Source organism: Heterodontus francisci, chromosome 6 (assembly GCF_036365525.1).
Source record: "Heterodontus francisci isolate sHetFra1 chromosome 6, sHetFra1.hap1, whole genome shotgun sequence".
In the NCBI taxonomy this organism is placed as follows: Eukaryota; Metazoa; Chordata; class Chondrichthyes; order Heterodontiformes; family Heterodontidae; genus Heterodontus; species Heterodontus francisci.
The window spans coordinates 56703454-56727591 of NC_090376.1; the positions used below are offsets into that span (position 1 = coordinate 56703454).

General features: G+C 42.1%; 1 protein-coding gene across 2 annotated transcripts in view; it reads right to left on the minus strand.

Annotated features, from left to right (window-relative positions):
* Positions 1-10862, minus strand: part of LOC137371326 (cullin-5) — a 101565-nt gene extending 90703 nt beyond the window's left edge. Inside the window, exon 1 of one of the 2 annotated variants that reach the window (XM_068033729.1) lies at positions 10347-10862. In XM_068033729.1, coding sequence (XP_067889830.1) covers positions 10347-10367 — 21 coding nt within the window. In that variant the 5' untranslated portion in view covers positions 10368-10862. Of the gene's footprint in view, positions 1-483; positions 561-10346 lie in introns of those variants that run through there. The other variant, XM_068033730.1, reaches the window with a different exon arrangement.
* Positions 10863-24138: the final 13276 nt, after the last annotated feature.

Consider the following 24138-nt stretch of genomic DNA (forward strand, 5'->3'; position numbering starts at 1 on the left):
TATGTGTGTTCCGGGAGCGGCTCATGAGAGCCTGCAAAGTGGCTAAGGAACACCTGAAAGTTTCCCAAGCAACCGTGAAGAAATGGGCAGACAAGCTAAAACCCGAACATTTCAACCAGGGGATGAGGTGTTAGTATTAGTGCCTTTACAGGGTGAACTGCTGAAAGCACAGTTCAGTGGTCCATAAAGTCAAAAGAATTGGTAAAGTAAATTATTTGATTGACACCCCAGATCGCCAGAAAAAGAATCGGCTGTGTCATATCAATATGTTGAAACAACATTGCCGGGAGGATAAGCAAGAACAGGTATGTCAGGTAGAAAGGACAGTGAAGGATGAAAGGGATAGTGAGGATAAAGCAGAAGGAGGCCTAGACCATTCTCAAATTGAAACTCCTACTATCCAGTTAGCTAATACTGAATTGTTAGGGAAATTGGATACTATGCTTTCATATTAAATACAGACCAACGAAAAGACCTACTTACAGCATTTAAAGAAGTCTGTTGGGACAAGCCAGGATGTACAACCTTAGCCACACATTATGTGGATGTAGGGAAATTCTTTCCTCTAAAAGCATCCTTATCGCTTAAGTCCAGGAAACAGGCCTAGGTGAAAGCAAAAATCAATACATGGTGGAAAACCACCTAACTGAACCCAGTCAAAGCAGCTGGAGTTCCCCAGTGGTCTTAAATGCCTAAACCTGATGGTTCAACTAGATTCTGCATAGGCTACAGAAAGGTTAATGCAGTAACAAAGGCAGACACCTATCCAATTCCTCGCTTGGAAGACTGTATTGAATGAGTGAGCAGTGCCATGTTTCTTACAAAAATAGATTTGTTAAAGGGATACTGGCAGATTCCTTTAACACACCGAGCTAAAGAAATATCGGCCTCACACCAGATGGTCTTTTCCAATGCTGAGTGATGCCATTCAGGCTAAAATATGCCCCAGCCACTTTTCAGAGACTAATGAACCAACTGATAGCCAATGTTCCTAACTGTATGGTTTACCTTGACGATGTGCTGGTATACAGTGACACTTGGAAGGACCATTTAGAACAACTAGAAGCTCTGTTAGAAAAATTACAATTGGAGGATTTAGTGATAAACCTTGCCAGAAGAGAATTTGCAAAAACGAGAGTGACCTACCTCAGGCATATAGTAGGGCAAGGACGAGTGTTGCCAAGAACAACAAAAGTACAAGCATTGATGGAGTTCCCTAACCCTAAGACTAAACGAGAACTCATCAGGTTTTTGGGGCTGTGTGGTTTTTAACATAGGTTTGCACTAAATTTCAGTACTTTAGCTGCTCCACTAAGATTTCCTACAGAAAAAGAAAACCAAAGTAGAGAGTGAGGGGAGTACCAAGCATCTTTTGAGAGGCTGAAAGCCATTTGATTAATGAACCAGCATTGGCTGCTCCAAATTTCACTCGCATCAATTGCCATCTTGATGTGCTTAATGACCTGGGGGTCGGTGCAGCCCTGTTACAAGAGATGATGAATCAGGTATAGAAAGGCCAGTGGGATACTTTTCCAAAAAGTTAAATTAACACCAAAAAATATATTCAACAGTGGAAAAAGAAATCCTGGGCTTATTACTAGCTCTTAAATATTTTGAAGTCTATATCTGCCACGACTACAGAGACACTGGTATATACTGATCGTAACTCCCTAGTCTTTGTGGACATATTCAAAAACAGGAATGTCAGACTATTCCGATGGAGTTTACTATTCCAACATTACTTAAAGATTATCCACATTGCGGGAAAAAATAATGCAATTACGGATGCTTTGTCCAGAATCTAACTTTGCTTTGAGTTATCTGAATGCAAAAATGGTACAAAGCCGAACTGTATTAGCTACAGGTAAAGAGCGAATGGGAATGTGTGTCTAAATGTGCTTTAATAATTTTCATTTTCTGTTTTTGCACCCTTTATAGAGAAATGCATTTAAAAATGGCATTTCATTCGTCCAAGAATGGAGGGGTTACGAAAGTGCTTCCATTATTTTTAATATTTTTATTTTTGGAGGACTGGTGTTAAAACTGAAAAGAATCCATGGAAGTGTTTTTTTTAAACCATGTTCACCGACAGGACAAGATGTTGTTTGATAGCCACCTAGGCTGGTGGCCACCTGTGATTTGGGCTCAGAAAACAGCAGAACCCTTGGTAACTCAGGGAAAAATGGTTAGAGAAGCCACATGTCAAGGTTTATGGAGATTTGGAGTTCGACTCTGTTTGGGGTTTGGACTGTTTTCAGTTAGTTGTGGTGTGAACGGTTTGACAACAGTTGGTGTTTTCTGGCCAAGGAAAAAGAAATCACCCAGCTCACCTCCTCCTCTACCTTTTTGAAGAAATCCTGCCAAGAGATTCAGTGTGGAATAGCAAAATATCCCTGGCGCCATATACCTCCTGAGGAGCTGAAAGGAAATCATGCGATTCAAGTGTGTGCTGGCCTCTCCTTGATGCCACATTTCTGCTAGAAAGCCTACTAGAATAATTCTTGACCTCCAGAATGGACTGCTTCTGAAACAATCCTAGTGACCCCTCTCTGTATACCCTGATGCCAAACCAATAAAGGGACAACTGACTTCCTTCCATATCTTTCTTTTTTTCATCAAGAATTAGCAAGTATTTGGACAAAGCAGGTTTTTTTTGTCTCTTTTTTGTAACAAACCTCTGCAGAATGAATTTCTGTATGTTTTTCCAGTGTGTGAGAGAGTGCTTTGCTTCGTTACTGATTGTCTTGTTTTATAATAAACTGACAATTTTGTTGTTTATTAAAGAAACCTGGTTGGAGTATTTTATTCTGGGATTAAAAAAAAGGGTATATGAATGGCTGTATCGGTAACTGGGTAAACATTTAAATAGATGTTGTGACCTGTGGAGAAGTGGAACTCCCGCCTCAGTCGTACAATAGGTACATGAGATTTTAGTTTTCTTTTAATTAATTCTCAGGATGTGGGCACTGGAAAGGCTGGCATTTATTACCCATCACCAGTTGCATTGTGAAGGTGGTAGTGGGCCTCCTAATCGAAGGCAATTAAAGGTCAACCACATTGGTATGGGACTATAAAGGCCGACAGGGCAGGAACAGAATGTTTTTTTCACAAGAGGACATTTAGCTTTTACGACAACCTGATGTCTTCATGGTCACTTTTACAGCTTCTTGTTTCTGATTCAAAATCTTAAACTACCACAATGAGATTGGAATTTACATTCACTGGGTTACTAATCCAGGCCTCTGGATTACTAGACAAGTAACATAACCATGACAATACCCGTCCTTGCCTCCACAAGGCACTGCAGATGCTCAGAAGCCATATTTGGATCATCTACACACTATACAAGACGCAAACAGTGAAACACAGATAAGGCAGTGTCGCAATACATGATACCAATTATTTGTAATGAAGCTTGCACTTATAAACAGGTTGGTGATTTCAATTCATCTTTAACATATTTTCGGTCCAGTGCTGAGCATAAGCCCATTGTGGTCCTTCCAAAATGGGAAAAAAAATCATGATTGCTCCATCAGCATTATATGACAACAGCAACTAAAGTTGGTCCTCATTCCCAAAGAATATCGCCAACATAAGAGGAATCCAAGATGCTTCCTTTTTCCTTACTTAAGATACACACACTTTTACAATTGCATTTACTCCATGTAATGAAAGCACAGACACAGTTCAGCTTCTAGTTACACGCTAAAATTAATGTTTTAAAAATATCAACTTATGGTACATAAATAGTTTTTAAACACGTTACAACTTTGCAAAGTTTTTAAAAAGACATTAATGAGCGGAGTGGAAAGCAGCTGCTTGGTTTTTACTGTTTAGCAAACTGATAGAAGTATTTTAATACATTAAGTTTGAATTCAGCTGAGCCTAGAGTTTTATTATAAACAAGGTAACTACTCAGAATCGTTACCGTGCAGGAGGCCGCCATTCATGTCCGCACTGGCTCTCAAAGAGCAATTCCCTCAGTTCCATTCCCCCGTCTTCTCCCCATAACCCTGCACATTCTTCTTTTTCAAGTCCTTTTCAGTCCTGAAAGAACTGGTGCCCAAATATTTTTGAGATAACAAGAACTCTGATTTCAGCTCGTGAACTAAATACACAAACTTCTGAAGTGTTAAGAACTCAACATTATCAAATTTCTCACATATAAAACCATTGGAAAGCAAAATAGTATTTGACAACAATCTACAAACTTAAAAAAAAAATTCTCACCCTTTTTCCTTAAGGTAGTCACTTATGCACCAATAGACCTATTGCACATTGTCCAAATGATCTCCTAGCATGCAAATTCAGTTAATGTCGACAGGCCATCACCAAGCAGAGTATAAACTTTTTACACCATGTTAACTTCAACTGGGAAAAACATTCAACAGTGCAATTATAAATGTTTCCCACTGAAACTTGGGTTGTATAGAAGAATCATAAAATGGTTACAGCACAAGACGCTGCCATTCAGCCCATGCTGGGTCTCTGCAAGATCAATTTAGCTAGTCCCACTCTCCAGCCCTTTCCCTGTCGCCTTGCAATTTTTCCCCCTTCTGTCACTTATCCATAAGAACACAAGAAATAGGAGGAGTAGGCCATTCGGCCCCTCGAGCCTGCTCCACCATTCAATTAGATCATGGCCGATCTGTTGTGGCCTTAACGCCACTTTTCTGCCTGTCTCCTATAACCCTTGATTCCCTTGTTGATCAAATAACTGAATATATTCAAGGCTATGTTAGACAATGACCCAGACTCCATGCTCTCTGGGGAAGAGAATGCTAAAGATTAATGACCCTGAGAGAAGAAATTTCTCATCTCCACCTTAAAAGGGAGACCCCTTATTTTGAAACTAAGCCCCAGTTCTGGATTCCCCCACGAAGGGAAAACATCCTCTCAGCATCTAACCTGTCAAGCCCCTTCAGAATCTTATATGTTTCAATCAGATCACCTCTCATTCTCAGAACTACAATGAAGTTAGGCCTAACCAGTTCAACCTTTCCTTCCAAGACAACCCCCTCATGCCAACAATCAGCCTCGTGAACCTTCTCTGAACTGTTTCCAATGCAAGTGTATCTCTCCTTACACAAGGAGGCCAAAACTGTATGCAGTACTCTAGGTGTGGTCTCACCACTGCCCTGTACAGCTGTAGCAAGACTTCCCTACTTTTATACTCCATTCCCCTTGCAATAAATGCCAACATTCCATCAGCCTTCCTAATTACTTGCTGTACCTGCATGCTACCTTTTTGTGATTCATGTGCAAGGACACCTAGATCCCTCTGTACTAATGCACTCTGCAGTATCTCTCCATGTAAATAATATTCTGCTTTTCTATTCTTGCTGCTAAAGTGCACAACTTCACATTTTCCCACATTATACTCCAGCTGCCAAACTTGTGCCCATTCACTTAACCTATCTATAACTCTTTGGAGAAACTTTGTGTCCTCCTCACAGCTTGCTTTCCTACCCTATCTTTGTATCATCAGCAAATTTGGCTACAATATAATTGGCCCCTTCATCCAAGTTATTAATATAGATTGTAAATAGTTGAGGCCCCAGCACTGATCAAAGAACAAAAGAAGAACAGTACAGCACAGGAACAGGCCATTCGGCCGTTCAAGCCTGCGCCGATCTTGATGCCTGTCTAAACTAAAACCATCTGCACTTCCGGGGACCATATCCCTCTATTCCCATCCTATTCATGTATTTGTCAAGATGCCTCTTAAACGTCACTATCGTACCTGCTTCCACCACCTCCCCCGGCAGCAAGTTCCAGGCACTCACCACCCTCTGTGTAAAGAACCTGCCTCGCACAACCCCTCTAAACTTTGCGCCTCGCACCTTAAACCTATGTCCCCTAGTAACTGACTCTTCCACCCTGGGAAAAAGCGTCTGACTATCCACTCTGTCCATGCCACTCATAACTTTGTAAACCTCTATCATGTCGCCCCTCCACCTCCGTCGTTCCAGTGAAAACAATCAGAGTTTATCCAACCTCTCCTCATAGCTAATGCCCTCCAGACCAGGCAACATCCTGGTAAACCTCTTCTGTACTCTCTCCAAAGCCACCACGTCCTTCTGGTAGTGTGGTCACCATAATTGCACGCAATATTCCAAGTGTGGCCTAACTAAGGTTCTGTACAGCTGCAGCATGACTTGCCAATTTTTATACTCTATGCCCCGACCAAATGAAGGCAAGTATGCCGTATGCCTTCTTGACTGCCTTATCCACCTGCGTTGCCACTTTCAATGATCTGTGGACCTGTACGCCCAGATCTCTCTGCCTGTCAATACTCCTAAGGGTTCTGCCATTTACTGTATACTTCCCACCTGTATTAGATCTTCCAAAATGCATTACCTCACATTTGTCCGGATTAAACTCCATCTGCCATTTCTCCGCCCAAGTCTCCAACCGATCTATAATCCTGCTGTATCCTCTGACAATCCTCATCACTATCCGCAACTCCACCAACCTTTGTGTCGTCCGCAAACTTACTAATCAGACCAGCTACATTTTCCTCCAAATCATTTATATATAATACAAACAGCAAAGGTCCCATCACCGATCCCTGCGGAACACCACTAGTCATAGCCCTCCATTCAGAAAAGCACCCTTCCACTGCTACCCTCTGTCTTCTATGACCGAGCCAGTTCTGTATCCATCTTGCCAGCTCACCTTTGATCCCGTGTGACTTCACCTTTTGTACCAGTCTGCCATGAGCGACCTTGTCAAAGGCTTTACTGAAGTCCATATAGATAACATCCACTGCCCTTCCTTCATCAATCATCTTCGTCACGTCCTCAAAAAACTCAATCAAGTTAGTGAGACACGACGTCCCGTTCACAAAACCATGCTGCCTCTCACTAATAAGTTAATTTGTTTCCAAATGGGAGTAAATCCTGTCCTGAAGAATCCTCTCTAATAATTTCCCTACCACTGACGTAAAGCTCACTGGCCTATAATTTCCTGGATTATCCTTGCTACCCTTCTTAAACAAAGGAACAACATTGGCTATTCTCCAGTCCTCTGGGACCTCACCTGTAGCCAATGAGGATACAAAGATTTCTGTCAAGGCCCCAGCAATTTCTTCCCTTGCCTCCCTCAGTATTCTGGGGTAGATCCCATCAGGGCCTGGGGACTAATCTACCTTAAATGCTTTGCAAGACACCCAACACCACCTCCTTTTTGATAACGACATGACCCAGACTATCTACACTCCCTTCCCTAGACTCGTCATCCACCAAGTCCTTCTCTTTGGTGAATACTGATGCAAAGTCCTCATTTAGTACCTCGCCCATTTCCTCTGGCTCCACACACAGATTCCTTCCTATCCTTGAGTGGGCCAACCCTTTCCCTGGTTACCCTCTTGCTCTTGATATACGTATAAAAAGCCTTGGGATTCTCCTTAATCCTGTTTGTCAATGACTTTTCATGACCCCTTTTAGCCCTCCCAACTCCTTGCTTAAGTTCCTTCCTACTTCCTTTATATTCCTCAAGGGCTTCGTCTGTTCCCAGCCTTCTAGCCCTTACGAATGCTTCCTTTTTCTCTTTGACTAGGCTGACAATATCCCTCATTATCCAAGGTTCCCAAAACTTGCCAAACTTATCCTTCTTCCTCACAGGAACACGCCGGTCCTGGATTCTAATCAACTGACGTTTGAAAGACTCCCACATGTCAGATGTTGATTTACCCTCAAATAGCCGCCCCCAATCTAAATTCTTCAGTTCCTGCCTAATATTTGTTATAATTAGTCTTCCCCCAATTTAGCACCTTCACCCAAGGATTACCCTTATCCTTATCCACAAGTACCTTAAAACGTATGGAATTATGGTCACTGATCCCGAAATGCTCCCCTACTGAAACTTCTACCACTTGGCCGGGCTCATTCCCCAATACCAGGTCCAGTACGGCCCCTTCCCTAGTTGGACTATCTACATATTGTTTCAAGAAGCTCTCCTGGATGCTCCTTACAAAGTCTGCCCCATCCAAGCCCCTAGCACTAAGTGAGTCCCAGTCAATATCAGGGAAGTTAAAATCACCCACCACTACAACCCTGCTACCTTTACATCTTTCCAAAATGTGTCTGCATTTATATTTATTTATTTATTTAGAGATACAGCACTGAAACAGGCCCGTCGGCCCACCGAATTTGTACTGACCATCAACCACCCATTAATCCTACATTAATTCCATATTCCCTATCACCTACCTACACTAGGGACAATTTACAATGGCCAATTTACCCATCAACCTGCAAGTCTTTGGCTGTGGGAGGAAACTGGAGCACCCGGCGGAAACCCACGCAGTCACAGGGAGAACTTGCAAACTCCACACAGGCAGTACCCAGAATTGAACCCGGGTCGCTGGAGCTGTGAGGCTGCGGTGCTAGCCACTGCGCCGCCCCAACATATCTGGTCCTCTCTCTCCCGCTGGCTGTTGGGAGGCCTGTAGTAAACCCCCAACATCGTGACTGCACCCTTCCTATTCCTGAGCTCCACGCATATTGCCTCGCTGCATGACCCCTCCGATGTGTCCTCCCGCAGTACAGCTGTGATATTCTCCTTAACCAGTAATGCAACTCCCCCACCCCTTTTACATCCCCCTCTCTCCCGCCTGAAGCTTCTAAATCCCGGAACATTTAGCTGCCAATCCTGTCCTTCCCTCAACCAAGTCTCTGTAATAGCAACATCATAGTTCTAAGTACTAATCCAAGTACTGATCCTGTGGCACTCCACTAGTTACAGTTTGCCAACCTGAAAATGCCCCATTTATCCCAACTCTGTTTCCTTTTAGCCAATCCTAATATATTACCCCCAACACCAATGACAGATGTTAGGCTAACTGGCTTATAGTTTCCTGCTTTCTGTCTCTGCCTCACCCCTTTCTTGAATACAGGTATTACACCTGTGGTCTTCCAATTCAATTCCCTTCTGAAAGCCACAACTGCCTCCACCACCCTTTCAGGCAGTGCATTCCAGATCTTAATTATTCGCTGCATAAAAGAGGTTTTCCCTGACGCTGTCTTTGGTACTTTTGCAAATCATTAAATCTGTGTCCTCTGACCCTTCCACCAATGGGAACATTGTCTGAACAGAACATTTTATACTTTCTCACATTAGTGTAATGTACTGTTGGATACAGGTTTTTTATTGCTAGTGGTAGCAGTAATGGTGGAACAATTGAAAATGGTGAATATAAAATATCACTTCATATAACAGAATAAGTACAGTATAATTGCACTATAAAATGTCCTACCCCTTCTGATACTTTTAAAGGATATCAGCGAGAACCCAATTTACATTCTCAGTTCACTTTGGGAACCAATGTTTTGTGGAAAAAACTGAATCTTTGGTAATGGAAATTATTTAGATTACAAATGATCATTGTTTAAAAGTTGCAGTCTTTCATTGTATTATTTCCATAGGGATGATATTGATACAAAACAAAAATGTGGAAATACACAGATCAAAACTAAGACAACATAACAGTTAAAGCAGAATCTTTCATCAGAACTCCTTAGGGTTCTATTTGCAAGACTCCATTCCACTAACACTTCGCTATTTGTAATTTATAACATCTTATTTCCGATCCTATTTTCCAGTTCCATTGAAGGGTATGCACCCGAAACGTAAACCATCTGTTTTCTCCACAGATACTGATTGGCCCTGTGTTTTCAGCTATTTCCGATATCCTGAGCAGTATTGCTTAAAAACTACGATATTGGCTTACAATACATAGTGACCAAGAGTCAATTTATTAAGTCCTATGTAGCAAACTAATAAGTGAGCTATTAAAATTCACTTTCCACTCACTATAGCATTGCCGTAGGAAGTGAGATTCAAGAATCCATGATACAAATCAGACCTTCTCACTTACAGATGACAGGAGTTCCAGATTGTTTTTTTTCAACAAATCATCCAACACAAACCATAAACTCAAAGTTTAACCAAGTTAAATTTTGTGAAACATGTTACAACCTATGCGTACCACCATAAGTCTCTGTTCTGCTATAAACTCCTCACAAACCAAGGCAAAGTAAGTAGTCAATTTAAAAATGCAGGGTTATCAGGTTACTACGAAGGCTGAGGAACATCGAAAGAAACATGCTTGTAAAAGCGATCTCTCTCTTTTGGGCTCCGTTTCCCCTGACCGTTCACTACCCAAGCTCCGGGCCCACGTCGAGAGAGAGAGAAGCGGATACTAAGTAACCCGCCGCATCTCGCTCAACCTCCACACAACCCAAAACTTACAGCAGATCAAGCACTTCTAAAGAGAGCAGCCGATGCCCTGAAACTTGCGACAGGTTAACAGTAAGAGAGGGAGATGCTGGGGCCCCGCTTACCTTTAACAGATTGGACGCCATATTCAACTTTACTGAATATCTTGCAGCCTCTCGCGAGATTTCAGGGAGGAGGTAAACCAGGGGGAGAAACTTCAGGCCGAAAAGGTGACAGAAAATATGGAGAAAAAATAATTTCTCTCGAACACAAGAAACAACTGTTCACATGGTAACGACGATGGGGCGAATGCGCAACCGGGTTATCGGTTTGTAATTTCTTTTGGAAATCGGTTTGTAATATTCATTCAGTATTGTTCATTTTTCCACCTGTTTTTTTTTCCGTTACTGTTTTTTATTCTCAACTCCGTTCCTCCCTCCACGTCCTGCCCGGGTCTAAACTTAACTCCGCAACAACAGACCCATATCAGGCTCGCCCATGTGATCCCCAAGCAACGGGCAACGATAGCTCCGCTCCTTCACCGACACAATTCCAGCAGCCGCTCCATCAACATCGCCACCACTTCCCTGGAGGACAGCGCCGCTCCTTCATCCCAGGCATTTGTTACACCGATAGCGCCCCCTTCCCTGGAGGACAGCGCCGCTCCTTCATCCCGGGCATTTGTTACACCGATAGCGCCCCCTTCCCTGGAGGACAGCGCCGCTCCTTCATCCCGGGCATTTGTTACACCGATAGCGCCCCCTTCCCTGGAGGACAGCGCCGCTCCTTCATCCCGGGCATTTGTTACACCGATAGCGCCCCCTTCCCTGGAGGACAGCGCCGCTCCTTCATCCCGGGCATTTGTTACACCGATAGCGCCCCCTTCCCTGGAGGACAGCGCCGCTCCTTCATCCCGGGCATTTGTTACACCGATAGCGCCCCCTTCCCTGGAGGACAGCGCCGCTCCTTCATCCCGGGCATTTGTTACACCGATAGCGCCCCCTTCCCTGGAGGACAGCGCCGCTCCTACAACCGCTGCCTCAGCAGTCAGACAGCGGCGCTCCAGCGTTCACCTTCAAGCAGCTCAGCTCCTACAGGTAACCTCCTTCCTGGGCTGGATTATAACGCGCTACCTATCTCAGATTGCGGATCCAAAAATCAGCGCCCTCCAGCAAAATCACAGAATTGTTACAGCGCAGAAGGAGGCCAATCGGCATCTGCACCGGCTTTCCGAACGAGCAATTGACCTAGTGCCACTCCCCCCTCTCCTTCTCCCGGTAACCCTGCACAATCATACTTTTAGATACATAGAAAAATGGGAGCAGGAATAGGCCATTCGGCCTTTCGAGCCTGTTCCGCCATTGAATACGATCATGGCTGATCATCCAAACTCAGTTCCAAAGAAGGGTCACTGACCCGAAACGTTAACTCTGCTTCTCTTTTCACAGATGCTGCCAGACCTGCTGAGTGGTTCTAGCATTTCTTGTTTTTAATCCAAACTCAGTACCCTGTTCCCGCTTTCTCCCTGTATCCCTTAATCCTTATAGAACTGTCCCTAGAGAATAGTTTAATTCCCTGTTGAATGCTTCAATTGAACCTGCCTCTGCCACACTCTCAGACAATGCATTCCAGACTTCAACCACTCGCTGTGTGAAAAAGTTTTCATGTCGCTTTTGTTTCATTTACCAATTACTTTAAATCTGTGCTCTCTCGTTCTCAATCCTTTCACAAGTGGGAATAGTTTCTCCTTATCTACTCTGTCCAGACCCCTCATGATTTTGAATACCGCTATCAAATCTCCTCTCAACCTTCTCCAAGGAAAACAGCCCCAATTTTTCTGATCTATCTTCATAACTGAAGTTCCTCATCCCTGGAACCATTCTCGTGAATCTTTTCTGCACCCTCTCTAAAGCCTTCACATCCTTCCTAAAGCACAGGGCCCAGAACTGGATGCAATACTCTAGTGGAGGCTAAACTAGTCTCTTATATGAGTTCAACATAACCTCCTTGCTCTTGTACTCTATGCCCCTATTAATAAAGCCTAGGATACCGTATGCTTTATTGCAAACTCTACCTAGGCATAAGTCACATTAATATGAAGTACTACAGAAGTCATATGCTACAAAACTGCTGCAAGTATAATTGGCAATTGTGATGTCAACAAGTCACACCATGTTATGCTAAGATTACCTTGGAGTCTCCAGCCATTAAAGATTAATCTCCTGGACATTGCTGTCCAGAAGCAATCCAGAAGTAAAATCACAGTGGCATTATGTAGAGTACTCCAATTCCCCAGAGGCAGACAGTGCCACGGGCCATTACTTGCGCAGTGTTCAAAATTTTAGCTGATTGTGTGCTTTTCATTTTCTTCGAACACTTTCCTTTGTATAAGACCAATTTTAAAAATTTGAGATGGGCTTAAAAAGTTGGCTGTTTGATCTATTCAGCCATGAAGTATTAGACAAAGTGAATTCACAGGACTATCCATTACAAAACGAATCATACCATTTTGTCCTAGTAGAAGACATTCATTTGGTCTCATTTAGAAGACTGTGTCCAGTTTCAGTGATGTATTATATTGAGGCTCTGGAAAAGGTTCAGAGGAAAGCCACAAGAATGATTCCCAGTTTAAAACACCTTAGTTACACAGAAATGCTTAAAGAGCTAGGTCTATGTATTCACTTCAGAGAACTTAGACGATTTGATTGAGGTCTATAAATTAACGAAGAGACTAGATTGTGTGCCTGCTGAAAAATTATTTCATTGGATAGGTTGGGGAAAGCCAGCTGTCAGGCATATAAATTATGCAAGGGAAAAATAGTTTAGCTGTTAGGCAGTTTTTTCTTTTTCCAGCAAATAATAAACCTAAGGAACAAGTTGCTGGTTTGTGTTGTGTGATTTGCTATATGTAGACTTTCAAGAGCTGGGCCGGAGATTGCAGTATATATGAGGTAGGTACAATATAATATGAATCATGGTCAATATCTCCAGGATTAGCTTTGATTGGAGAGGAATTTTGCAGATTTTTTCAACAAAAGCAAGCCAAACTATGTCTCTGATTTAAAAAATTCATTGTGTGAAAAAAATAGAAACAACCAACAACAGGATTTTGGATCTGGTTTTTCAGCTCTCCCAGAAGACGAGATGACAACTAGGGGCTAAGGACTCTCTTGATGTCATGCTAAGGAATCACAACACTATGGGACGGGCTACAGGCTAGAAGGGGCTACTAGTCTATTCCGGTCTTTTCATGTGTTTGTAGGTACAGCAGGAATTCAGGCCATATGCAGTGTGTGTAAGAATGTCACCAAACACTGGGCTACATAGTTGTCAGGTCATAACATGTGGTCACACCTAAATATAGAAACAAAAGCTAAGCCAAACTAGTTCGCTGATTTAAAAAAAATCAGTGTGAATAAAATAGAAATAAACAACTACAATCTGCATTTATGTAGCACCTTTAACACAGTAAAACATCACAAGGCACTTCACAGGAACAATATCAAACAAAATTTTGTACCAAGCCACATAAGGAGATATTAGGAGAGGTGACCAAAAACTAGGTTAAAAGATAGGTTTTAAAGGAGCATCTTAAAAGGAGGAGCGAGAAGGGCAGAGAGGCTTCGGGTGGGAATTCCAGAGCTTAGGTCCCAGGCAGCTGAAGACATAGCTGTCACTGGTGCAGCAATTAAAATTGAGAATGTGCAAGAGGCCAGAATTGGAGGCACACAGAGATCTTGAAGGGTTGGAGCAGATTACAGAGATGGGAAAGGCAAGACCATGGAGGGATTTGAAAACAAGAATTTGAACTTTTACATCGAGGTGTTACTGGATTATGAACCAATGTAGGTCAGCGAAGCACAGAGGTGATGGGCTTGGTGCAAGTTAGGATATAGACTGCAGAGTTTTGCATGAGTTCAAGTTTAGACAGGTTTGAGGATGGGAGGCTAGCCAGGAGAGCACTGGAATAGTCAAATCTGAAGGTAACAAATGTATGGATGAGGGTTTCAGCAGCAGATGAGCAAGGCAGAAAAGGGGTTACAGAGATGAAAATAGGTGATGCAACACCAGGAGATAGAAGAATAAAGGCAATGAATAACCCAACCCGATATTTATTTAATGACTGTTGGCCAAATAGTAACATATGAAAGACACAAAAAAATCCAGATCGAAAAGTACCAGCTGCTCCATCCCATTCAGCAATGATACAAACAAGCATCATGACCCTCAATGCTGCACACCCTCCAGCAGCCAAGTAAACTCCAAAGAGAAGCAAAAAAAAAAGAGGTGGATTAAAAAATTCTAGGCATCGGGAATAAACTACAATTCAGCAAAATTCTTCTCCATTCCCTGAAGACAATTAAAAATGTGTTCTGGAAGTTAACAGTGACCAGGAGATACATCACTCAACATCCCACCTATTTCTATATGCATCAACATCAGCCTCCTCCAGGTTCTCATCCAGCTTCCTATTGAACGCTTGGAGCAAATCTGCACTCAGCTGTGCAAGCTGGCAACGTACTCCAAAACATCTATGACCCTATGTGAAAAGGAAAATCTCCTGACATCTAACTTAGTCTATGTTACATAATTCATCTGCATGATGCCTTATTCTCTCTAACCTATTCAATTCAAATAACCTATGCACAGAATCTTGCCCTTCATCATTTTAAATGATTGAATGACCCTAAAGTAAATGCTTTCTACATTGAAAAGACAACCTCCTGAGTCTATCATGGTAAGTATGTAAGAAAGGGTTTTAAACTAGACGTGTAGTGGCCCTCCTCTGAACATTTTCCAGGGTCTCTCTGTCTCCCTTATATGAGGAATCAGAACTGGAGACAGTATTCTAGATAAGGCCTAACCGAAGCCTTGTACAAAGACTATCTGTTTTATATTGGATTGTCCAAGCTATACATCCTAATACTCCATTACTACTATTGAAGGTCAGATTCTCAGATATAATGCAAAATTCCTCTTACTGAAAAATTAGAGAACGTGTTTTCTTCATGGCTAATAAAATATTAACAGAATTGTGTGGAAGCACGGTTTTGAAATGTGTATAATTTCAATAATGGATCATTAGTTATGAAGAAAATCAGCATCCTCTCATTTTTCATTAAAAAATTAGGAATTTCACTATTGGGTTTTTGGTGTAGTGTGGAAGAAAGCATATTGCTGGCCAAATTTATCATTGTAGACAGTAAAGCAAATTTATAGGAGCAGGAGTAGGCCATTTGCTGCCTCAAGCCTGTTCTGCCAGTCAGTGCGATCATGCCCCATAACAAAAATCCAACAGTTTCAGATTTAAAATTAACAAATGAGGTAGCATCAATTGCCATTTGTGGAAGAGAGTTCCAAACTCCTACCACCCTTTGTGTGTAGAAGTGTTTCTTAACTTCACTTTTGAAAGGCTTGGCTCTTAACTTTTAGGCTATGTCCCTGAGTCCTGGACTTTCCAACCAATGGAAATAGTTTCTCTCTAACTAAACTATCAATAAATCACCCTTAAACTTCTAAATTCCAGTGAATACAACAATAAAAATTTGCCTTTATATGGTGCCTTGACGTAGTGAAGGGGTTAAGTAGAAACAAGCTGAGTTTTAGAAAAGCATCTCACCAGAATTTAACAGTCAGGTTCAGAAAAGAAACAAACATGCTGCTAGGGTAAAGGGCAGGATTAGGGAGCAAAGGTTGGAGTCAAAGCCTCAGAATGTTGGTGTAATGGGAAACAAAGATAATAGGCTCGGAATGGAGCTATCTGGTATGTGTGTTGATAAGGCTGAGGATGTGTGTTCATTGGAATGTGTAATCAATCACCATTGTTTTATGATCAATCATATCAATCATCCCTTGTTTGTATGCATTGCATGATAAGAACAGTATATAAGTTGGTGTTCTTGAATGTAAAGTCAGAGTATTACCTCGGAATACCCAAGGTGGTGTCTCTCCCTGTGTATGCTTCAATAAATCAATTGAACCTGTACCCGAGTCTCCTCGTGTGGTGATTGAGTTGTCCCACAACAGTTTGGCGTAATTGGCAGGATACTTGCATCGGACCGGCACTGCAAACGGGTGAATATATTTATTTACCACCCATAGTTATGGCAGTAAGCCTACCCGAGTGAAGGTCCGGTTGAGTATTCAAGGAATCTGAAGGAGGACCGGGTAAGGTGGCAGAATCATGCTGGCGGGACAGTTAAGTCCAAAGCCGTGCAGAGGTCAGAGCCACTTACCATAAGGTACCGAACATGAAACCGCACTCATCGGGAGAGACAAAGCGGGATAGGGAACTGTGCTGGGTGACATCAGATAAGAAGTTGAGTAACAAAATTTTTTCTGACCGGGGCCCGCATGACTAAGTTTATGGTAGAGCAACATAAAAAGACTATGTTTTTAGTGAAATTTCAAGTGAGTAAAAACAAGTTACCATGTCTTTGTTCAAGCCTGCATGAATGTGTACTGTGGAGCTGAGTCGATAACTCTTTATTGCCCGGCTTTAATGTTGAAAGCATGAGTCTGTTACTTGTTCAATTTTAATGCGTATATTTTTGTGGGAACCTGGAGTCATGTTTTGGATGTGATCTAGTTGAACCTGTGTGTGTTCATTTCAAACAGAACAGGGAATTTAACACAGATTTTGGTACTTTGAATTCATAACCCATTACAGGAATCAATTTTCTAAGTTTGGAATTGAATAAGTGTGAAAGTGATTGTTGAGTGTGTTCATTTCAATTTATGATTGTGCACCCAGGAATGGGATATAAAATTGAACTATATTTTAAGTTAAAGTTTTATTTATTTTAAAGGTTGGTTTTGCAACTGTGAAAAGGCAATGAACAATTTTCTAAGAGATAAGCTTCAGCCTTGAAGGTCTGAGGATGTCTGGCAGAAATCCAATTTGAAGTCTAAAACACTGCTTTAATTGGACCAAAGTTTAAAATCTGTTCTTGTTTTTTTGCAGTTTAAATTTAGGACATGTCTTATTGACTGTTTTTAAGTGGTAAATAGGGCTGTGCTTCTCTCTCTGTCTGACTCTCCTAGTTATGCCTGTCTTTTTGTGGGATATGTCGAACACTCCTGTTCCAGTCCTACTCAGGCCCCCTCCCACAACTCTTTTTCCGGTACATTGATGACTGTATCGGTGCTGTTTCCCATCAACTTTGCTTCCAATTTCCACCCTTCTCTCACCTTTACATGGTCCATCTTCGACACTTCCCTTCCCTTCCTCGACTTCTCTGTCTCCATCTCTGGGGATAGGCTGTCTACTAATATTCACTGTAAGCCCACCGATTCCCACAGCTACCTCGACTACACTTCTTCACACCCTGCCTCCTGTAAGGACTCCATTCCATTCTCCAGTTTCTCCGTCTCGAACGCGTCTGCTCTGATGATGCAACCTTCCATGACAGCGCTTCTGATATGTCTTCCTTTTTCCTCAGCCAAGGATTCCCCCCCACTGTGGTCGCAGGGCCCTCAACCGTGTCCAGCCCATTTCCCACACCTCTATCCTCACCCCTTCCCCTCCCTCCCAGAACCGCAATAGGGTTCCCCTTGTCCTCACTTTCCACCCCTCCAGATCCAAAGGATCATCCTCTGCCATTTCCGCCACGTCCAGAGTGATGTCACTACCAAACGCATCTTCCCCTCCCAGTCAGCATTCCGAAGGGATCGTTCCCTCAGTGACACCCTGGTCCACTCCTCCATTACCCCCGACACCTCGTCCCCTTCCCATGGCACCTTCCCATGTAAATCGCAGGTGGTGTACTACCTGCCCTTTTACCTCCACTCTCCAAACGCAGATTGGGTGACCGCTTTACGGAATACCTCCGGTCAGTAAGCATGACCCCGAGCTTCCGGTTGCTGCCCATTTCAACACACACCCCTGCTCTCATGCCAACATCTCTGTCCTGGGCTTGCTGCAGTGTTCCAGTGAACATCAATGCAAGCTCGAGGAACAGCATTTATCGATTAGGCACGCTACAGCCTGCCAGACGGAACATTGAGTTCAATCATTTCAGAGTATGACAGGTCCCCCTTTTTATTTTTAGTTATTTTTTCTTTTTCATTTTTTATTTATTTTATTTTGGGTTGTTTCATCATTTTTTTTTTTAACCATGTGCCTGCCCACTGTGTTTTTTCAGGTTTTGCTTTTGGCCAGGGCTGTTCATTTTTCTATCAATTAATACCTCTCTGCACGCTTTGTCTTTCACCACACCATTAACATACCGTTTGCCTTTGCTCCATGACCTTCTGGTCAGTTATTCTCTGTGACCCTGTCCTATCAACACCTTCCCTTTTGTTATCTCTTACCCCACCCCCGCTTTATTTGCTTAAACCCCATTACATTTCTAACCTTTGCCAGTTCTGATGAAAAGTCACTGACCTGAAACGTTAACTCTGCTTCTGTCTCCACAGATGCTGCCAGACCTGCTGAGTATATCCAGCATTTCTTGTTTTTATTTCAAATTTCCAGCATCTGCAGTATTTTGCTTTTATTATATGAGTTGGTACCCGCTGTCCTAAACATTTCTGACATTAAATTACATCAGAGGTGCCCAGTGGAAACCCGGACATTGTATGAGGCTTTGGTAAAACAAGTAATAACGCAGGAATCTTAGTTCAATGCTGGGGGATGACCAAGAGGAGCACCCCTCGCTCAGGAGAGGTACTACCGAAAAATTAGTCTATTGAATGATGCTGCCATGTTATTTAACATGGGAACTTCAGTCATAAATTTGATTGACTTGGCTTCAGTGGACCAAAAGGTCCGGACGCTGAGCACCCAACTTAAAGTAGTGTTCGGACAGGGACAAAAGATCCAGAGCGGATAGTTTGGTGCGGGTCAAACCCTGACACGGACAGTTCAGGATTTGGTTGTAGTACTTGAGAGTCACGCATGGATCATTAATGAACTAATTGGGAGGGGCGTAACATCTCAGAGGATGCGGTTCAGAACGATGTCTGCAACACTTCTGCATCTTGGATGCTTGAGCAGACTCGGGAGAGCTTGAGACAGCTCCATGAGGGTGAAGGTATCCTGTGGATATCAAATACCCACTTATCTAACTTGTCCCATCACCAGAACCAGAACCTGACTGGTTGCCAGCTCAGGGGTTTAACACGTTTGTATAAAACTGATGAGAAATGTATTGTCAATAACAGCCTATTGATAGGTGTGAGCTTGGCAATCCCGGTTATACCAAAATCAATACACAGTAAAACCATATAGGAAGTAGAGAACATTGGGTTAATAAGGGAACATTATTACGTAAGATATCACAGAATACTGCCATACACTGTAGAAATAGAGAAGGAAATGTTAGGTACTACTTCAGATAGATGTAGTATAGGAGCCTCTGCCGTGGTATATCCACATCCAATATATATAACTGAAGAGGTTAAATGTGGATTTAACGCAACAGTCAATTGTATATTGGAAGCTATAAGGGCAGTAATGGAACTGACCCATGTTGCATATGTGGGAATAGGGAGATATTGTTTGACTACGACGAGAATTTCAGTACAGATACAACCAATCCTGTCCGATAACTAATCACACGGTACCAGCGAGGGTGGGCAAGGTAGAACTGGTGGAAATATATAAAAGGGAAACTGTCAACCTGCAGGTCACCGAGAGCATAAAAGAAAACCTCACACAGTACTTGAGGCAGTTCTCATATTCTATCCCACCACTGCCCACACACTTCACAGGCATCCATCAGGGGTTACAGCAGGTACATAGGGTGTATTATACATTACAACAACAAATTAAGGCACTGGAAGAAGAGGTCAAACAGATCGATAATACCACATGGTGGAAGGATCTATGGAGTTGGGGTTCGAACATACTGATACTCCCCCGGTTCATGATCATCTCCCACATCTTGGTTATTGCCCAAGTAGTGATGGTTGTATATTTGACATGCTTAGTCCACAGGGTCAGGAGGACACACAAGGAGAAGCCAGTAGTATGGGAACATGGGAACTTGAGGATTAGGAAAGTAGGTTGTGAGCCCTTGCTACAGGGCCAACCCATACAAATGGTGTGGTCAATTGTCTTTGCAACCCTAAGCTCAATACCTGGCCAGTATCAAAGAGTGGCGGAGAGCAATGAGAGTTGAGTACATCACTGTTCAGTTCTGTTGGCCATCTTGGGCTGGGCCAAGGGCCAAAAGGGGGGACTGAAGGGGTTAAGTAGAAACAAGCTGAGTTTTAGAAAAGCATCTCACCAGAATTTAACAGTCAGGTTCAGAAAAGAAACAAACATGCTGCTAGGGTAAAGGGCAGGATTAGGGAGCGAAGGTTGGAGCCGGGGCCTCGAGGCCACTGTTTCCGTGGAATGTTGGTGTAATGGGAAACAAAAAGATAATAGGTTCGGAATGGAGCCATCTGGTATGTGTATTGATAAGGTTGAGGGTGTGTGTTCATTGGAATGTGTAATCAATCACCATTGTTTTATGATCAATCATATCATTGTTTGTATGCATTACATGATAAGAACAGTATATAATTTGGTGCTCTTGAATGTAGTCAGAGTATTACCTCAGAATACCCGAAGTGGTGTCTATCCCTGCATATGTTTCAATAAATCAATTGAAACTGTACTGGAGTCTCCTCGTGTGGTGATTGAGATGTCCCACAACAGTAGCAAAACATCTCCCAAGGGGCTTAAAGAAGACAGTCATCAATCAAAAGAATTTTGACACCAAGCTACAGAGGAGATATCAGGACAGATGATCAACGGCTTGGTCAAAGAAGTAGCCTTTAAAGAAGCATTTTAAAGAGAGTAGAGAGGCATGAGTTTTAGACAGAGAATTCCAGAGCTAAAGAACAAGGCAGCTAAAAGCATGGCCACCAATGTATAAATACAACCCCAGTGTGTGTAATTTCTCCTTATAATTTGATCCTTGCAGTCTAGGTATTATTCTGGTAGATCTATGCTACACTCTCTTCAAGCCCAATATATCCTTCTTAAGGCGTGGTGCCCAGAATTGAACACAGTACTCCAGGTGTGGTCTAACCAGAGTTTTGCATGGCCATAGCATAACTGCTACCACCTTGAATGAAAGTCCTAGATAAAAAGGACAGCATTCCATTAGCCTTTATGAATATTTCTGTACCTGTCCATGATATTTTAATGATCTATGAACGTGGACCCCCAAGTCTTTTTGGACCTCCGCTGTTCCTAACCTTTCACCATTTAGAGAACACTCTGACCTATACATTTTTGGTCCAAAGTGGATGACCTCACATTAGCTTATATTGAAATCTATTTGCCACAGTTTTTCCCATTAACTTGATCAACTAACATCTCTTTGTAATTTTATGCTCCCATCTATACTGTTGACAATGCCACCTATCTTTGTTTTATCAGTAAACTTGGATATGTGGCTTTCTATCCCTTTATCTAAGTCATTAATAAATACAGTGAATAGTTGAGGCTCCAACACAGATCCCTGTGGGACACCAGTAGTTACATGGTGCCAATTAGAATACCTGCCCATTATCCCTACTCTCTGTCTCCTGCCGCTCTGCTAATTTCCTAACCAGGCCAATCATTTGGCTTCAATTCCGTGAGCTTCAAGTTCAACTCTTTTTCTAAAAAAGACTTTGCTGTGTTAAATAGGTTTGGTTCACAACATTAAACTGTACTTTTAGGCTCATGCAAGTCAATAATTTGATAGGCTTGAAAATAAACCTGTACCTTGTCACTCTTCTGACTGAGCACATCCAATTCCCTTTCCTTTATTATCTTAAAGGAAGCACCTTCAGCTTGTGTAATTTTTGAAGCAATATGCAGCTGAAACTACCCTGTCCAGTTTTTCACTCTTTGCAACAAATTGATCTTTCAAGATCAAAAGGCTTAGGTATTTTAGTGTGAGCTTCCATTTAATATTCTTTTTACAACTCTCCAAATTTGATCTGTCAAATTAGAAATATTTACCATAATAGTAAAGCTTGTATTTTGCTTTTGTTTAAATCTTAGGCTTCCTTATCTTTAATCATTTCTGACTGGGCCAATAACAGTTTGAAATGAAGACCTGTATTGTTTTTGCAGTTGTAATTGTAGGAATGGAGCATAAAAAGAAATGGTAACACCTCGGCATGTGATTACTGCTTGTGTGGAGGATAGAACTACATAGAAATTACAACACAGAAACAGCCACAGAACCCAATTAGTTCATTTTAAGGTTTATCCTCCTATTATAATATCCTCTGTAAATTTTGTTATGAAAGTGATTCTGTTTTTGTTAAAAATATATTTTAAGGAATTTATAGTTAAACTGAATAAATGTTGGACCAGTTTTTTTTAAAAAAGAAAGCCATCAAGGGGGTACTGAAGGAACTGGATTGGCAACAATATTACTGGTTGTCACATGACTCAAATTAAGGCTAGAACAGAAACCCTGGTAACAGGGGCACAGAAATGACAAGAGTCCCTTGATTGAACAAGCCCAGTAGCAGCAGAGCATACCTAGGATGGGTAGAAAACTCAAGCTTTTTGGTTGTGGGGTCAGTCTGTGTTTTACCTTCTGGAGTGAGCGGCTGATGAAGTCAAGTCTATTGAAGAAGTGTAAAAAGGAGAGAAGACCACAACACAGCTCGCTTTCCAGCATCTCTGAAGGATCCAGAGAAGTCCACTGTGTCAATTCATCTCATTTCCTGTTTTTGAGGAAAGCATGCTAAATTACTTTTCAATGCCGCCTGAAAAGACCGGTTCTAAAAGATCTCATTGACCTATCTATGTGTACTCAGAAGTTACATAAGAACTAGGAGCAGGAGTAGGCAATTCAGCCCCTCAAGCCTGCTCCGCCATTCAATACGAGCATGGCTGATCTCATCCCGGCCTCAACTCCACTTTCCTGCCCGTTCTTCATAACCCTTCAACCCATTACTAATTAAAAATCTGTCTATCTCCTCCTTAAATTTACTCAATGTCCCAGCATCCACCGCACTCTGGGGTAATGAATTCCACAGACTCACAACCCTTTGAAAGAAGTAATTTCTCATCTCGGTTTTAAATCTGCTACCCCTTATCCTAAAACTATGACCTCTCGTTCTAGATTGCCCCACTAGAGGAAACATCCTCTCTACTTCTACTTTGTCAATCCCCTTAAATCATCTTATATACCTCAATTAGATCTCCTCTCATTCTTCTAAACTCTAGAGAGTAAAGGTCTAAACTGTTCAATCTCTCTTCATAAGACAAACCCCTCATCTCTGGAATCAGTTAGACTGTATGCCAGTTTTGGAACAACATATCTCATCTGCTGTTTTCTTCAAAAATGAGCAAGTAATCTGCCCAAGTTTTTTTTTTGTCTATAACAAAGCTCTGAATTTATAAAAATCCCTTTTTTTTCAGTTAACCGGTAGCTATGTGTGTGTATGAGTATGAAGGGGCTAAGGTAAAAAGGGAACTTTAACATTTAATGTTGGGACTATAAAATTTTAATCTGTGTGTTTATGTTTTACTTCATTACTAGTTAAGGCTTGTTTTATAATAAACTGATAATTTTGTTGTTCATTAAAGAAACCTGGCTAGTGTGTTCCCTTCTGGGAAAAATAGAGTATATGATTCACTGTATCAATAAGTGGGAAAATTTAAAGTAATATGTTGTGACCTGTGGAGGAAGTGGGACTAGAATAAACAGTGCACTCCTCCTGCCTTGATCGTAACAATTTGAACACCACTTTTTCCAGCCCACATCTAAATCATTGATGTACATAGTGGATAGAAGCAATCCCAGATTACAGCCCTGTGGGACATCATGACCCACTTTCATCCACTCTGAGAACCTACCCTTAACCCCACCAGTCTCCATCCATCACCACCCTCCTCTGCCTGGCTGAACGTGTTCTCAAATTAAACAACTTCACCTTCAACTCCCTTCACTTCCTCCAGATTAAAGATGT